This window comes from Camellia sinensis, chromosome 4, assembly GCF_055761805.1.
Source record: "Camellia sinensis isolate YWXY chromosome 4, ASM5576180v1, whole genome shotgun sequence".
Lineage (NCBI taxonomy): Eukaryota > Viridiplantae > Streptophyta > Magnoliopsida > Ericales > Theaceae > Camellia > Camellia sinensis.
Window position 1 is genome coordinate 205,942,493 of NC_138964.1, and position 15,329 is coordinate 205,957,821.

The window sequence follows — 15,329 nt, forward strand, 5'->3', positions numbered from 1 at the left end:
AACACGAACTGGTGTGCTTAATTTATTTATTTTTTTCTATTGTAGAGTATTGACTGACGTATTTCGTCTCATTTTTATTATATGTCACTGTATTATAAGACTTACATTTTCCTTTTATTATTTGTTTAAAATCTTAAAATTATTCCAATTACATTTTCATTCCAATAATACCCTAGTGAATAAATGAAACAAAAAGTCATGAACGTTTATTGACGTGGCATTACGTGATTAGTCAGTCACCCTCTTCCCTACACTCGTACTGTACTTCCAACTCGCCTCTTTGTAGAGTGGCGGCGAAAACCCTAAAAATCTCTTTTTTTTGGCGAAATTTTCAATTCCCAATTTCAATTTTAATTTTCAAAGTCAGAAACCCTAAAATTGAATGCCATCATCATGATCGTCATCAATGGAATCAGCACGGAAATCACCAAATTACCCTCTCTCTCAGATTGAACAATCTCACATTGACTTTCTCTGATTTCTTCAACCCATACACCAAAGTTGCAGCAATCAAAGCAAATTTGTAAACTCAACGCAAAGATTTTATATTCATTATTTAATTGTAAAGGAATAAGATTCACCACAATCTCAAGTGTTCTGCAGCTATATATATACATATGTTTATATGATAAAGTCTATGCTCATTGATCGGCTTGGATTGAAAGCAGTCCGAGAAATTGACATTTTCAGGTGAAACTTTCAAGGAAAATTTTCAATTCAATGTATGGATTTATGTTTCTATACATACCATTTTGAAGATTTTATTGACCGAATGTTGTAGGTTGAGAAGCTCGAAGAAGTCAGTAATGGCGCCGCCAATCCTTTCGCTAGCTTTGCCATCGGAAACGGGTCGAGTTCTCAGCATTCAATCTCACACTGTTCAGGTACTTGTATTCAAATTATGGGTTCTGAAAATTTTTAAAGAATTTGTGCTTTGTTTTTCTTCTTTTTGTAGTTCCTGTAAATCAATTATTGCTTATTTTTTTAATGCCGGTCTTTATTATCACAAACAGATCAATTTGAGTGTAACCTTGTTTGAAGTGCTTATACATTGGGATATTGAGTAGAATTAGAAGCAAGTAGCACAAACAAAATGAATTGAGCAATAGTGTTGAATTATCCATCTTACAAATCGCGATTGTTAACTTTTTTGTGCATGCTGAAAAAAAGGGGGTAAAGAATGTAATGGTTTGGTAAGTAACTAATGCGGCAAATGCCCTTTCAGTGAGTACTAGTTTTTTTTTTTTTTTTTTTTTTTTCCGAGTAATCATAAGTTTTATAGGGAATTTTTTGGGGAGTGAGAATGGCGTGGCAAAATAAGAACTAGATGCGTTGTCCTTGTGCCTATTGTAGCAAGGACATCAAATGCATATTTTTGAAAATTTTGAGAAAACTTTGAACAATTTGAACCTGTTTGAAAGGTTGAGGTAAGCAAAACGGGGAGTTCTCTTTGTATGATAGTACAGATTGATGCAAAAATTTGATGTGCATAATGTTTGGAGAACTATGAAGGTGGAGTTGGCGGTCCACATAATTGGGAAAAAGGAGTTTGTGCCATGCTGGATGATTTGTATTCAATCACTAATTATGAAATCAAATGGGCTTATGTTCTTGTCACCATTTATGTTTTTCCATTTCTTGAAATGGAAGTGGTACACAGCCACGTGTTAATGTCGATAAATAGATAAGGAGTTTGTGCCCTGCTAGATGATTTGTGTGCAATCACTAATTATGAAATCAATTGGGTGATGTTTCCTTTATATGTTTTTTCTATTTCTTGAAATGGAAGTGGTGCACAGCCAGGTGTTAATGTCGATGAATAGATATCACTTTGTACAGAGCTATGCAGCATTGTTAGCGTGCTGACTGAATTAGTGTGCTATGCAGCCAGGTGGAAATCTCCCTCTTAATAAATGGGGAGTCAATGCGCTTTCTACTTCAAAATAGAATCACCCATTTGAATAAGCTCGGTGGAGATTATGGTTTTGTTCTCTATTGATGTTGTTTTTGTTTTCTATCCTCCTTAGGGATATGTCGGCAATAAATCAGCTGTTTTTCCTCTTCAACTTCTGGGCTATGACGTGGATCCAATCAATTCAGTGCAGTTCTCGAACCATACAGGCAAGATGTTTATATCACTTCACTCAAACAGTCCCGACATATGAGGTCATCTGTGAATCTGCATTGGTTCAGGCATGAAATCCTAGTTAAAATGTGGTCAGGTCATCTTTTTTAATTAACCTCAGAATTGTGCAGGATACCCAACTTTCAAGGGGCAAGTTCTGAATGGACAACAATTGTGGGAGTTAATAGAAGGCCTTGAAGCGAATGATTTATTATTCTATACTCATTTATTGACTGGTATGAAAATTTTAATTGTTGTATTTAAGGATTTATCTTCCAAATATTTGGTTTTGTTTACTATGGTGGCTAGTAGCCATGTCTCAGACTCTTAGTCATCTGATGGTATATAGAAATTGGTACTTTACTTTGACCTCCCATCATTTTTTTTATATTTTATATATAGCTTTGTCACAGATAACATATGTATAATTATATATTTGTGTACATGTATGTATATTTTCTCCAAATTGTACCCAATATTTTCTCCAATCTGTACCCAGGAAAAGAAGAACAAGCCTCACATGTTAGTAGTTTGGGGATGAAAATAAGTTGTGAATGAGACAGTGTGCGCAGCTGATTCGTTTGATTTGAACCTTCAATCTTTTTTCCCACTACCTCAAACTTTTGATTAGAGTGGTTGCATATCCAAAGCATTTGCTCCTTGCCTTATTGTAATTCTTCCACTCTCCCATTCATTTGGTTTACTGGAAAGTTTGAGAAAATAAAGCTACCCTTTCCTGCAATGCATAATCATGTATAAAATGCAAGGCAAAATTGTGGGAAAATCTTTCCTTCAAAATAGTACTTATGGCAGGACCCACTTTCTTCTGTCAACAACCACTTGTGCATTTTTGTAAATGAATTTTTTTTTTCTTTGTCAATCAAACTCAGCTCAAGTATACCTGTGTTTAGAATCCTTTTGTTTTACTTTGAATCTTTGATGAATCTGCTCTTCTGTTATTTTAGTTTGTTGCATTTTTTTTTTCTTGTAAACTGGCATTTTTGTTGTATGTCCATTTTTTTTTTTCCTGTTTTGATTCTATCATATCCATTTTATGCGTTATCAAGTCTGACTAGTGTATCTGTAGGTTATATTGGTTCGGTCTCCTTTTTGAACACTGTATTAGAAGTCATCAGCAAGCTTCGGTCTGTCAACCCCAAACTTACTTACGGTGAGTTAGATACTGAACACTGAAAGTTCTTGCTATTCATGAATTTAGTTCTAGTATGTGCTTTTGTTTTCCCTTTTTATTGATTAACATTTTCTGAAGCTCAACATGATTGTTATGATTAAGTCATTATTCTTTAGCTTTTTGGTTTATTGAGCTCATCTTTGAATTTCTTGTAGTTTCTATCATGATACTGTATTCCTATATGATCTCAGGGTTGGCCGCTGTTGAATTATTTGTTCATTATTGTGTTGTGACGGAAAGCAGTATTTTATTAAAAACAACATCATAGGTTCATTAATGATTATACTGTGGTGGAAATATGGACCTTTCTTTTCTTTCTTTCTTTTTTAACGTGCCCAATAATCCAAGGTCTACATTGTTGGAATCAAACAAGTTTCTCCACTTAATCTTGAAATAGTTATATTTATTTCATTTTTTTTTTTGTAAAATTAAGGGAACATGGTTATCTTCATAATCAAACATTCTCAACCTATTCCTATAGACACTGAACATTATGAAAGGGTGTTAATTATTTTTGGAATGGGTGAACTAGTTTAACTATTTACAAAAAATTTTGCATACCTTGCTTTGTTTCAAAAGGTGGATGTAGATAATTCTCAAATAAATCCTTGCACTCCTCTACTTGATATTGTCCCTATTTGACTTGTGAATTCTTTAGTATTGTGGTGCTTGATTAATCCAAGAGATTTGATTCTATTACAGTGGTTGGGATAAGATTTCCTCCTGTGGCTACTTCTGTGCTGCTTATGATGACTATGCTGGACCTCATTTATTGGTCTAAAAAAAGGCAGACTAACTATAATTTTTGAATGTCAGAAAAAACTATAATTTAATGTCCAGGCATTCCAAAACAGCAAGAATTCTGTGTTAAAGATTATCTTACAGAAATAGAGATCTAGAAGAAGACAATATTGATAGGATAAAGTTAATAAGAATACAAACTTACTGTTTGTTGAGAAAATATTCTTGCCATATACTTGATTTATGAGGATAATGTTCTCATGGGAGACTCTATTGACATAATCTGGTTCTCCCTCACTGATTATAGACAGCTTTGATATTGTTGACTTCATGTGCTTGTTATTCTTTGTAGTTTGTGATCCAGTAATGGGTGATGAAGGAAAGCTTTATGTCCCTCCAGAACTGGTAGCAGTATACCGTGAGAAGGTTAGTTTCCCATCATCAAGTTATCCTTTTACTTAAATGAATGCCATAACCTTGTGCTGGCCCTGGAAATCTGAGTTGTTGGGAGGCCAGTAACAAATTTTAATTCTGGTTTTCATTTAGAGACTCGAAGTTGTGTTCTCATGTGCTTTTCCTTTGCACCAAGCAATGGCCCCCAGCATTTAGTTTAGTACTTCTTATCTTAAGAAGTTATTTCCTATAATTATAATATGCTAAAAACATAGTTAAAAATGATTTGTTTTTATTCTAAGAAAACTTTAGAGCTTGTAATTATTCAATTTGTATATATATGGTCTTAGATAAAATATCCCTTTCATGAGTATGACTATTATATGGATTGCAAAACATATCGCTTCACACTTGTTTGAAAAATTATTATAAGGCTTGAGGTGTCTAAAATTTGAAAAAATATATATATATTATTAAATAATTATAACCACATGAATGGTTGCACATTTTTTTTTTTGTGTGTGTTTTTTATTTATTTATGGACATTTGTGATTGATATTATTGTTATACACTTTAATAAAACCTCCTTTCTTTAGGTTGTCCCTGTTGCTTCAATGTTGACTCCTAACCAATTTGAAGCAGAACAGTTGACTGGGTTAAGGTATTCATAACATGTTATTGATATTACAGAATGGTATGGCAGTTTGTTCTGTTCTGGTGTTGTTCTCCATAAATCTAGATCCCTCTTTTCTTACTAATAGATCAGTAACATCTGATGGGAATTTCATTTTCCCATTTGTTTAGGATATAAGATAAATAAAATTAGGTCTATGACATAAAAATAACTGGTCATAAGCTGTAAAATCTTGTATATACAAAGCTAGACTAGATGCTTCCATGTTGAAACCATTTAAAATTGTTTTCTGTTTCTGATTCAAAAACTTATTAGTATTCCATTATGGCATCTGTTTCATGTCAAATGTGATGCCATCGGTTGATGCTGCTTGGAAATATTCATGGAATGTCGTTCCCATATGCTTTCAAGTCCTAGACATGCTACTATATATGGCTGGATTCATGAAATTGAATTCTGATTTGGGCCTACCTTACTGAGTTTTGTCAGTTGATTTCATTGCATTGCATTAGCCAGTTGTTCCTTCTGAGTAGGTTCACTTGTCACAGGATTGTGTCTGAACAAGATGGCCTGGAAGCCTGCAACATTCTTCATGCTGCTGGACCACCAAAGGTTTGTTAATACTTGTATCTTAGACCTATTGAACCTGGAAGTTGCCTCTCAATGCTTCTCATCTCTTTCAAAATGCAACTTCCTAGCTTAAATATATACATTTCTTTTCTATGTAAACTGAATCCTTGAAGGCTGTGATGTGCACTGTGTGCATGTGTTACCGCTTCCACTGGATGTCTAAACAAGAATAATAGGCTTTGAAAGCCTAAAGATGGCTATGGGTCCCACGATCATCAAATAGCCTTTTTGGTCCAAAGGGTAGTGCCCATGGCAGTGTTTTTGGGTCTTTATTTACATTTATTATAAGTTCGTATGCTACTGATATTTTTGTTCTTTTTTATTGGTTTTAAGAGCTTAGAGTATTTTGGTAACTTTCCATTTTGCTGGACCTGAGGTGCAGTTTTTGTCCATGGGTTCTAATATTGATCAAGATGTTATTGAGTCTTCTATATGGTTTTTAGTAGGTCTTTTATATGGTTCTGTTTTCTAAAGCAAAAAATTATTAGCAACAATGCCTTAAGGGGACCTGCATGTCTTACTATCAGCTTATTTTTCTAAAATTTTCTTTTAATTTTTTTGAAATTTCTGGTTTGTTTGTCTCCCCCGCGGGTAAAAAGATTTAGAAATCCGATCCCCCATGGGGGCTTTCCTTGCAACCACTCAAAATTTGGTTTGTTTGTGGTTCAGACCAAAGCCAATATAGATGATCTGCTCCAAGCAGGCAGGCCTTATAATGCTCAGCCTGAGTGTTGCTGGGTAAAAGGTGCAATGACAGATCCAGTCATCTTTATATCTGTTGCCCTTTTTCTCCTCTTGATAAAATGTGGGATACTCCAAGGGACTCCCTTTGCGCAACTTCCTTTGTTGCTTTGTGGCACCTTGGTGTTCAGGGAGAGTCAAATCAAACTTAGATCGCTGCTTTCTTGAGAATTTAGATAATGTGGAAACGGGAGTATGTTTGGAGAAACTATTGGGAGCAGCATTCTTCTTTTTTCAAGGCCAGCCAGCCATGATCATGCAAACAATCTCATATGATACGTGCAGTATCACTATGTAAATTTAAATAGAAGAGATCCCTTATTCAACAATGTAAATGTATATATTACCAACCTTGATGACAAACAATCTCATACCTTCAAAACAAATCTATCCTTAACATATGATTATAAATTCTATTGAAAAAATGTAAGGTTAAAAAAAGTGGTACCCTTATTCACTAAAAGTTGAAGTACTGCTTCATTGATACGTGCAGTATCACTATGTAAATGTAAACAGAGAAAGGCAGCAATTTATCACTTCAACATAATGTCAGTATCACTATGTTAGTTCATTAGGAATTACACTTCTTTGTCCATCATCACGTTCTTTTTTCCTTGATGAAGACAAAATATACTATCCATTGTCTCATGCTCTTTACAATAAAACCATATTTCATTGTACCAGAAAAAGTTTTTTCTGTGCTGAAACTCACCATCAATTTCTTGACTAAAGTAATTAAGCATTTCTCATATTTGAGATTCTTTTCTATCAACTTTATATTGATCTTGCATGTGTATGTCAACATCACATTGTCTGACTATAGTGCTTATATCTCTTATTCTTTTTATAGCATAATGTGAAATTCTTTGTCTTTTTTCAGGTGGTGATAACTAGCATAAGTATTGATGGCAATCTTCGTCTAATTGGCAGTCATCAAAAAGAAAAGGTGGGTCTTTGTCATAATTACATAGCTCCTACTCAAGATTTAATAACTCTAAATTGAAAAAGATTTACTCACTTTAGAAACTAAATTATTTTGTCAAAGTTGCTAGTGTTTCATAGGGCTGAGCGAAAAAAAAAATAAAAAAATCGTAAATCGATCCGGTCTGTACCAAATCACACAGTTTGATTTGGTTTGGTTTTCTCAATGCACGCTTTGATCATGGTTCTTCAAATAGGCAAATTGTACTTCACATGGTTTTATAATTATGGATCTGATTTGGAACCGAACCAGACTGTTTAGATATATACATATATATATATATGTAATTTGTATTTCATACGGTAAACAGTCTGTAGAAAATTTAATGTATAAAGAGAAATAGAGAATTGTATTATTGATTGATTGTATTTGTGTAGATATTACAATTACAAGGATTCCTATTATATAGGAGTGTGTTTGGGAGTAGGTGGAGAGTAGGTGAAGTGGAGGTGGTAGTGGTGTAGTGGGTTAGGTTTAGTGGAGTAGGTGAGGTGGTAGTGGTGTAGTGGGTTAGGTTTAGTGGAGTAGGTGAGGTGGTAGTGGTGGTAGGTTTATGGTAAATTGGTAGTGGTGTAGTGGGTTAGGTTTAGTGGAGTAGGTGAGGTGGTAGTGGTGGTAGGTTTATGGTAAATTCTAACAGCCCCCCGCAAACTCAAGGAGGATAGAAACTAACCAACTTGAGTTTGAAGAGAGGAACAAAACAAGAAAATACATAAAAATAAAAAAGGATAGGAGACACTGTATGGTCGTGTCAGACCGTTGTAGCAGACAGTTTATGGGGTCATGTCGGACCGTTGTAGCAGACAGTTTACAGGGTCATGTCGGACCGTTGTAGCAGACACTGTGTGGTTGTGTCAGACCGATGTAGAAGACAGTTTATGGGGTCATGTCGGACCGTTGTAGAAGACAGTTTATGGGGTCATGTCGGACCGTTGTAGAAGACAGTTTATGGGGTCATGTCGGACCGTTGTAGAAGACAGTTTACGGAGTCTTGTCGGACCCTTGTAGAAACTAACCGGAATCTATGTCGGGACAGTTTACAGAGTCTTGTCGGACCCATAAAGGAGCTAACCGGAATCAATGTCGGGACAGTTTACAGAGTCTTGTCGGACCCATAAGGGAGCTAACCGGAATCAATGTCGGGACAGTTTACAGAGTCTTGTCGGACCCTTGATGGAGCTAACCGGAATCAATGTCGGGACAGTTTACAGAGTCTTGTCGGACCCTTGTAGAAACTAACCGGAATCTATGTCGGGACAGTTTACAGAGTCTTGTCGGACCCATAAAGGAGCTAACCGGAATCAATGTCGGGACAGTTTACAGAGTCTTGTCGGACCCTTAAAAAGTCGCACCCTCAAAAGGTGTGCCCAATTCATCAAAAGACGTGTCCACTTTATCAAAAGATGTGCCATGAAAAGGCGTGCCAGTTTGTCGGGCGTCTTGGCTTGCGCGCCCGTTTTGTCGTCTGGTGGCAAGAGGCGCGCGATGCGCGTGGCTACCTCGGCTATTAAACCAAGACGGAGGCTGAGGCTTGAAAGCATAACTAACCAGTGGAAACCTCTTCGTTCTCTGAGAGAGATTTCTGAGAGAGATACTCTGTAATACTCTGGTGTCTCTGTTTTCTGAGAGAGATTTCTGAGAGAGATACGCTGTAACACTCTGTTTTCTGAGAGAGATTTCTGAGAGAGACACTCTGTAACACTCTGTTGCCTAGAAAATGGCTTCATCGTCTTCCCGCGGGCTGCTCACCCTCTTTCCCGACCTCAACGAGTCAACGAGAGAGAGAACTGGTGCGGCGGCACTGGAAACTCAACCAAGCGCCCCGGAGTTTGCTCCGTTGAACTTTCCGATGCGGTCGGTGGAGCAAAGAATGGCAGTGCAGTCGGATGTGGAGGCCAATCAGTATACTTTGAAGGCATGTGTGGAAAGCATGACGGCGGTCACAAACCTGTCGAACCGGCTGCAGAGTAGGACAAATGAGGTGCAGCATTTAAACTCCCAACTGGCTCTGCTCCAACGCATGTATAAGGATGCGCGAGCAGAGATAAGTGTGCTGAAGGCGGAAAACAAGGAGCTGAAGCGGAAGGCCACCGTGATGTTCCGATTTGGAGGTCCACCGTATGCTGTAGTGGAGGAGCAGGGAGGAGGCAACTTGCTTGGTGGTCTAGGAAGCACGGAGGCAACACCGGCAAGGACCACCCAGGACGGAGGCAAGAAGAAAAGACCGGCGGCTGAGTAGAGAAGAAAAATCCCACTGTGGGTGTGGTAGTTTTGTTTTTGTTTGTGTGGGTTTTTTTTTTTTTTTTTTTTTTTTTTTTTTTTTTTTGATGTAAAAGTGTGATTGGGGTTGATCCCCTGATATGAATAAAATGACAAGGTTGTGGAATGTTGTTGGTGTTATTTTGTGGTGTTGTTTTGTTTAATAAGAAAAATAAAATAAAAGAAAATAATGGATAAAGAAAATAGAGAAAAATATTTGTGGATGGGTGATACGAAAAACAGCAGTGTGATTTTTTTTTTTTTTTTTTTTTTTTTGGTGGAATATAAAATAAATAATAATAAGAGAATGGAAAACGGGTGATGCTTACTGACAAGGGATAGGAAAAATATATTATAATAAAATATATATATATATATATTAAAATAAAAGAAAAGGGTGAAAGAACGTGGATGAAATAAATTAAGAGAAAGGAGAGATATGATTAAAGTGGGTTTGAAAGTGGGAAAAGATGAGAGAGAGGGAGATAGAGTGGGTGCATGATGATGATGTTGGGTCCATGGAGAGAGAGAGAGAGGGATGTCCAAGAAGCTTGTGCTTTTGATAGTTACACATTACCCAAGCTGTATGTGAAGATGCATGTTACTGTCTTACACTTCTGCAGGCTTGGTATTCTTTGTGGGGCACTTGCAACACGTGACATTGAAAATTGTATTCGAAAAATGATGACATCTCCAACATGAAACGTCTTGGAAGCAGCCCAGGCCTTGTAATCAATATTCCCAATGATGGTTCAACCAGCGGAGTCCCCAACCTTGTACACTGCTGCCATTGAAACCTTCAAGCCAGCAAACATGGCTACCAACAACAGAGCCACAGCTCTACACCCCACACCCAAATCCATGGCTAAGAGAGAGAGCAAATCGGGAAAAAAAAACAGCAGTGACGAGCAGAAAAGCAGCACCAGAAACGCCAACGACGACGACGAGTAAGAGTACAACCACGGATATGTGAGAGGCGAGGTGAACGGCGATAGAGGCTAGACGATGATGCGGGTGCCGCCGCCGACATAGCGGAGGAGGGGTGTAAGAAAATGTTGAAGAAGTCAAGGTATGTGTAAAAAATAAGCAGAATAGGTTGAGGTCCGGCGGGCGGCCAAGGCGAGGTTGCCGCCCGCCGGTGAAGCGAGAAATACTAAGGTCTTAACCTTGCTCTGATACCATGTAGAAAATTTAATGTATAAAGAGAAATAGAGAATTGTATTATTGATTGATTGTATTTGTGTAGATATTACAATTACAAGGATTCCTATTATATAGGAGTGTGTTTGGGAGTAGGTGGAGAGTAGGTGAAGTGGAGGTGGTAGTGGTGTAGTGGGTTAGGTTTAGTGGAGTAGGTGAGGTGGTAGTGGTGTAGTGGGTTAGGTTTAGTGGAGTAGGTGAGGTGGTAGTGGTGGTAGGTTTATGGTAAATTGGTAGTGGTGTAGTGGGTTAGGTTTAGTGGAGTAGGTGAGGTGGTAGTGGTGGTAGGTTTATGGTAAATTCTAACACAGTCAAATATCTTATTAGCATCAACTATATATGCATATGTTGTAACCCTCTACTTTCGCAAGCGTGTTCTTGTATAGTAGTAGAACTAGTTTTAAACAATCATCTAAACAATTCTTAAGTTATCAATAATATTTTGTGATCATGTGTGAATGATGACAAGGCTTCTAAAAACTGTGGTTCCAAACCGAACCAAAACTGAGTTTTACGAGTTCGGTCTAGTTTGGTTCCAAGATTTTCATGGTTTGATTTGGTTCCAAATTTCATGGAACCATAAGTGATGGTTCGGTCCTTGGTTTACTCCTAAACCAAACCAATCCAAACCATGCTCACCCTGTTGTTTCAGTAGTAGAGGTGATGATTTGTTACATTGGTACTACCTTATCTGTTTGGTGTTTGTTACTATATCATTTTATTAGCATAATATCACGAGCTGCAAATTGGCTAAAGAGCCACACTGATGACCCTTAAGTTGTCCTCAATGGGTTTGACACAAAGGTGGAGTCATTATGCTTGCTATGAGGTGTATTGTCATGCTAGCATGGGCTACTAGCACTGTAGAGGTCGCCAGAAGTCCAAAGAAAATAATGAGATTTGTGGAGTCTTCTTTAGGCTATTATGACTCCTTGAGCAGGAGTTATGTTTCCTTAACTCAGTTTGAAAATAGATAAAAATGCTATTATTGTGGGGGGTGGGGGTTTGTCGTGGTGTAACTTCCATCGTCAGTGCCACTATGGGCACTAAGTGGAAAATCCCGAGATGACTTGTAGGCAGGCTCTTGGCATCCATGAGGGTTTTTGGAGTCTTTGGAGATTGAGAGCCCCATACAGAGTGTCATAGCAAGTGTGCTGGTCTTGCGCAGTGCTCGTAGGGATGAGGTTTGGAGCGCACATCCCTTATGGCTTGCTTGCTATGCTTTTGGCTTTATGCCAATCCAGGGTCAAATGTGCAGGCCTACATCCTATTTCTATTTCTGGCCCAGGCACAAAAAATCATAATAAAAAACTCAGTTTGGGACCAAGCCTAGGCAATTGAGTAATGAGTTTGCTGTCTCTTTTTTTAACCACCAAGCCTGGGCAATTGAGTAATGAGTTTGCTGTCTCTTTTTTTAACCAAGATGATGATGTTGTAGATTGTTTATTGATGTATTTTATAAGCTTGTGTGGAGGCCAGAGATGCTGTTGAAAAATCTGTTTACTAGATTCATTATGGTGTACTTCTATATTAATTACTGTCAGATTTCAATATTTTTTAAAATGATTTTTAGTATCTTTCATGAACTTGGCCAATCTTAATTTAATCTATTTTGAAATTATTACTGGTCCAAAATGCTTAATTAACTAATTGCTTATCATGAAGTTTCTTGTTTCACTTGATTTTTTTACGTTATAGGGTCAATCACCTGAGCAGTTCAAGATTATGATACCCAAAATTCCTGCATATTTCACGGTATGTAATTTTAACTAAAGGGTATTCTGCTGAACTATTTATGGTTGTGTTTAAGGTGCTAGGATTATATTTGCAAATAATCTGGCATGAATTTTAGCAATACAACTGCCAATTGTAAAATAATAAGTACATTTTATGCTTGTAGGGTACAGGAGATCTAATGACTGCACTATTACTTGGATGGAGCAATGTAATTATTTGCCACCTTAACCCTACTCCAGGGACATTTTTGCCCCTAATCTGTTGTTTCTAATATAATTATTCTTTTCATGTTGTCCAGAAATATCCCAACAATCTTGACAAAGCAGCAGAGCTTGCTGTATCAAGCGTGCAGGTATTCCTCATATATATATATATATATATATAAATATTTTTAAATTCATTCCATGGATACTCACCATCAGGGCCCATTTGGCATATCTTGCGTTTATTGCAAATTTATTGTGATACAAGTGACTGGATTCATTATCAGATTATTTGTGCTGCACCCACGAGAAGAATTATAATATAGAAAAAAATTTCTATTATTGTTGGAACAAATCCACTCACCTGATGATTGGGATAACAATGTTAAATTACCTGGAAAATAATCAAGAACAAAATGATATGTTTAGAGATTGTGGACTGAAATACAGTCCAGTGAAGAAAGGGTGTTTAGATGTTACTGGAAGCTGACTGGAGCTTCTTTTTTGTTTTGTTTTGTTTTTTTTAAGGCCAATTTCGGGGGCTTTCATAACATAAACAGAATTTGAATTCAAGGCTGTGTTTGGATCTTGGATTTGGATAGGCATTTGAAAAAGGAAAGTGGAAGGGAAAAGGTGAGGCAAATGTGAATGAAATATAGGTTGACCATTTTTGTTTGCCTTTCCAAATCCTTATCCAAATCCGTGATCCAAACACAGCTTAAAGAAATGAGAACTAGGCAGAAGGTGCGATTGTTTAATGGAAAATTCTTCGGAGTAGAAAAGTTGGAGATGGTGCTCTTAGAGGATGATAAGAATATGAAATCCTTTGAGCAAAAACACACCTAACCTGAAGGTTGGGATATTTGTTATGGCCCAAAAGCAATCAAGGCGACAATGATTTAATTTTCCACGGAGATCCAGAGCTTAATATAGAATCATGTAGACAGCTGCGGTGTTTCAGATACAAGTGGGCCGATTGTGGATGATCTGTAGGTGACCTCTAGCTAGTTATGTTGAGAAAAACCCCAGGATTTGATGTCTTGAAAAATCTTTTAAAGAGTTGTCTGGTGCAATCATCAGTATCCTTGCTGCTCTGATTGCTTAATCATGCATAGATATCTGGCAGGATTAAAATTTCCACTGTCTTTTTACTTTCATTTCTAAGATGGTTGTGCTCTCCATTTCAAAATGATGACAGTCAATATTTTGAAAAAAAAATGTTGGTTTTGCTTGTGCTGAGCTGAATTCCTGAATTTTGGTGACCACTTCGAAGGAATTGTGGAATTTTGTTTAAGGTGGAAAACAGGATAAAACTTAGATATACATGTAAGACCTTGCCCGAGTTTTGCTTGTTTTTGCCAATGAGATTATGTTACGTGAGGCACCAGTCATTGAGGTCAAGCATTTACATCCTTCTTTCCTTGAGACATGTTTGGGCATTGAATTAAAATTAATCCGGACCTTGTTGGTGTAGCTTCCTAATATTTTAGTTTTGGAATTTCTTTTGAACCGTTCCAATGAGCATCTCTTTTAGTTTGAAGAAAACGCGCATTCACTTTTGAGTTCTCTGAAGCAAAGTTTTTGCTGGAACTTCAGACACTCGTAAATAAATTTGATCTAGCAGATTTCAGGCAAAAAGGAGTAATGATTTGTTGTTAGGCTGTACTGACAAGTTACCTGGCTGGAAACCCTTCTCATCTTGCTTTGATTTCTCTGCACCTTGTTCAATTTTTCTTCTTGTCTTTTCTTTCAGTCTTTTATTCTGAAAAGTTTCGCAATGCCCAGATGTTCTTTTCGCAACATTTCTCTGGCATGCTTATTTCAGTTAATAGTTTGAATAATTACAGTCTAGACAATGAAAACTAGGAAAATGCTAACGACTAACATGTAAAAAGTGCATAAAAATGCATGAATCCAATTTGGGGTTGGTTTCATTTTCAAGCATTTGAGCTGATCTTTGAAATGTTGTTTTGATTAATTGCTGGATTGTTTTCAATATTTGCAGGCACTTCTGCTGAGGACACTGAATGACTACAAAGCAGCTGGCTATGATCCTCAATCAAGCAGTTTGGAAATTCGATTAATTCAGAGCCAAGACGATATTCGTCACCCACAAGTTAAATACAAGGCTGAGAGATACAACTAAATGAGTTCTATAATTGAAATAATTTTATTAAAATTCATCATATGTATTCCCACATTATTGTTAGATGCTTATAATCAAACAAAAACTTGAATTTGGTTTTCTTGACTTCACATTTTGTTGTAATGTTTATGTGACTAGAATTACACAAAAAAGCAATCAAGTTATTTAATTTTTATAAATTTTATGGCCATAAAGAATGCATCTTAGGATGTTTTTATGTTTTTTGGAAATGAGGATGAGAGAAGAATGATTGGACCGTTGTGTCCATCTTGAAATGGTTGGTTTTCTGATTTTGTCCTTGAAAAATAGTTACATGAGGCATATATGACCATTGTTTCTATTTTTA

General features: G+C 36.8%; 1 protein-coding gene and 1 long non-coding RNA gene across 2 annotated transcripts; both read left to right on the forward strand.

Annotated features, from left to right (window-relative positions):
* The first annotated feature begins 238 nt into the window (after nt 1–238).
* On the forward strand, nt 239–15,162 carry SOS4 (pfkB-like carbohydrate kinase family protein). The gene is made up of 13 exons (XM_028243131.2): nt 239–690; nt 782–884; nt 2,028–2,121; nt 2,257–2,361; nt 3,213–3,296; nt 4,411–4,484; nt 5,048–5,112; nt 5,634–5,697; nt 7,337–7,402; nt 12,596–12,652; nt 12,798–12,842; nt 12,933–12,986; nt 14,843–15,162. Exons 1-13 carry the CDS (start codon nt 626–628, stop codon nt 14,981–14,983), a joined length of 1,017 nt encoding a protein of 338 aa, XP_028098932.1. The 5' UTR covers nt 239–625; the 3' UTR covers nt 14,984–15,162.
* On the forward strand, nt 7,860–8,167 carry LOC145789847 (uncharacterized). Its single transcript, XR_014328270.1, has 2 exons — nt 7,860–7,952; nt 8,023–8,167. It is a non-coding gene; the product is annotated as an uncharacterized LOC145789847 (long non-coding RNA).
* Nucleotides 15,163–15,329: the final 167 nt, after the last annotated feature.

Bases quoted from the DNA above. Each gene is read 5' to 3' on its own strand.
- SOS4 (XM_028243131.2), top strand. From the start codon at position 626: ATGATAAAGTCTATGCTCATTGATCGGCTTGGATTGAAAGCAGTCCGA. The intron at 885-2,027 runs GTACTTGTATTC...TATCCTCCTTAG, and splicing joins TTCAATCTCACACTGTTCAG to GGATATGTCGGCAATAAATC. The intron at 4,485-5,047 runs GTTAGTTTCCCA...TCCTTTCTTTAG, and splicing joins TAGCAGTATACCGTGAGAAG to GTTGTCCCTGTTGCTTCAAT.